The 2050-nt window shown below is 40.5% G+C and overlaps 1 protein-coding gene across 1 annotated transcript; it reads right to left on the minus strand.

Moving 5' to 3' along the window:
* Positions 1-3: 3 nt before the first annotated feature.
* rida (reactive intermediate imine deaminase A homolog) lies at positions 4-1756 on the minus strand (the record flags this gene model as incomplete). The annotated part of the gene is given in 5 exon segments (XM_014005630.1): positions 4-275; positions 386-441; positions 1157-1225; positions 1330-1384; positions 1651-1756. Coding segments are annotated over 5 exon segments (343 nt in total), but the record flags the coding sequence as incomplete, so codon positions are not given.
* Between the last annotated feature and the right edge of the window lie 294 nt (positions 1757-2050).

The raw sequence follows: 2050 nt of genomic DNA on the forward strand, positions 1-2050 counted from the left end.
CGATTACTGTAAATAAGTATTTTATTTGTTAGTTTCATATAAATGACTTCATCTTTGAAAAACAAAAAGTGTTATCCAGAAACTCTAGGAAATGTTCAAGTCTAGGCTCCAAATCCTGTTCCGTGGTACGGCCAAAACTCTATGACGTCTTGACGAGACGGACGACGAGGACTCTTGACGGTTTTAAGCTACAACTTGTTCGGGATGCGGTCGGCYAGTCAGGAGTCGGAGAGCGGGCCGAGGACGGCGACAGCTTCAATTTCCACCAGCCCACCCTGATGAGAAAAAAAAAGATGAAGAACAAAGAACAGATCATCCAGTAATTATCACGAGAAAACTACACATTATGWATAAAATCTACTACAGAGAACCGCTTCGTACTCACTCTGGGGAGAGCAGCGACCTGGTAGGCAGCTCTGGCAGGAAAGTTGCTGCTAAAAACTAAAGAAAAATAAATGCATCAATTTTACAAGCTTGAAGTGAAGTAACCAGAATGCAGATTTGTTCCTTGACATCATTTGATGTTTTGCGGAGTAAATTTAAGTGTCACGCTAACAGTGGGAGCATCTTTCCTTTCCTCTCACTAGTTTCAGGGAAAGTTTCCTGTTTTTTTTAGGCTTCAGTAGCATCTGGAGGGAGGCAGGAGCTTGTCAGCCAAGKCATCGCCCTCAGGCGCTGGGAAAGGTTGGGTTACATCTATGTGCCCGTGAGGCGGTGTCCACTTACAAYACACTGGACACTGCAGCTTTCATTACACCTGACTGTTGTGATCCAGCAGGAAAAGCCCAAACGCTGCACTCTGAGCACAGGAGGAGCTAACGATTTGGTGTCCAACTGAGCCATACAGTGTAAAGATCTGACTTACTGAGAACTGGTTTGACATTTCTATGTTTCAAACTGAAGCATTAGACAAGGTTGCAACAAACTATCACCTATCTTCACTTTTGAYACCATGACCTTGAAATTATTCAAGAGGATATGCAGTTTGATATTCCTACGTTAAACAACTATTTAGTGTTTGTTTTTTTCATATCTCTGATCACATTGGTGCTAAAAGCTGTTTTGTCTGATGCTTTCAAAACAAATTTGCCTTTTTTNTTACAAGACAAAATAAACAAAAAAATTTTAAAATGTACTTATTAAAGTACTGACTCACATGTCTTGTAGACCTCGTTGACTGTATTGAAGTCGTTTATGTCTTTAAGCAGCACAGTGGTCTTCACCACTACAAATTAAAACAAAAAAAAGTTTGGGAGGTAAGCTAAAACATAAAACAAAGGTGAGCAGAAATTAAGCAACTGAACATCTTGAAAAGCGGTGAAATCTCACCGTTGTTAAAGTTACAGCCAGCAGCTTTCAGGATTTCCCCCATATTGAGCAGAGCCTGCAGGAAAAATGAATGAACGAAAGGATGAGGAAGAATTGATCGATATTTACTGTAGACACATTTTCTGCACAGAATTTTAGTTTTGACTGTTCCTTCAACGTCAAGTGAATGAACACTTTAATTATGATTAAATAATAAAGTACACAAAAAGACTATTTTTTAACATCTGCTGTGTATAAAACTTTTTCCAGCAGGAATTCACCATCAGATACAGTCTCACAGCTGTGCACCCAGTTTATATTAAACCACTTAAGGGGGTTCACCTGTCTGGTCTGCGCCTGCACCCCTCCGTCCACCAGCTGCCCAGAAGCCACGTCCATACCCAGCTGACCAGAGATGTACACGGTTCCGTTCACCACCACCGCCTGGCTGAGGGCGACAGAACAAACTCTGAGTATTTACAGACAGAGATATCTGCAAACCACTTCAGAATATTATGAAACAAGTCATGTTTGAGCTTTGATACTTTGGTTTTTTTACCCCAAGATCACTCTGTGCTCACCTCTTAGCTGTCTTTATTTATTGAGGTAATTTTTTTGTGCAGTAGTAGCTACTGATCACTCAAGATCTACTCTAAAAACTTAGCTCTTAACTACAGTCAATGCTTCCTGTGTTAGCAAAATACACTCCTGATCAAAATCTTAAGACCAGTCAAAAAAGTGC

The sequence above is a fragment of the Austrofundulus limnaeus genome, unplaced genomic scaffold, assembly GCF_001266775.1.
Source record: "Austrofundulus limnaeus strain Quisiro unplaced genomic scaffold, Austrofundulus_limnaeus-1.0 Scaffold32, whole genome shotgun sequence".
In the NCBI taxonomy this organism is placed as follows: domain Eukaryota; kingdom Metazoa; phylum Chordata; class Actinopteri; order Cyprinodontiformes; family Rivulidae; genus Austrofundulus; species Austrofundulus limnaeus.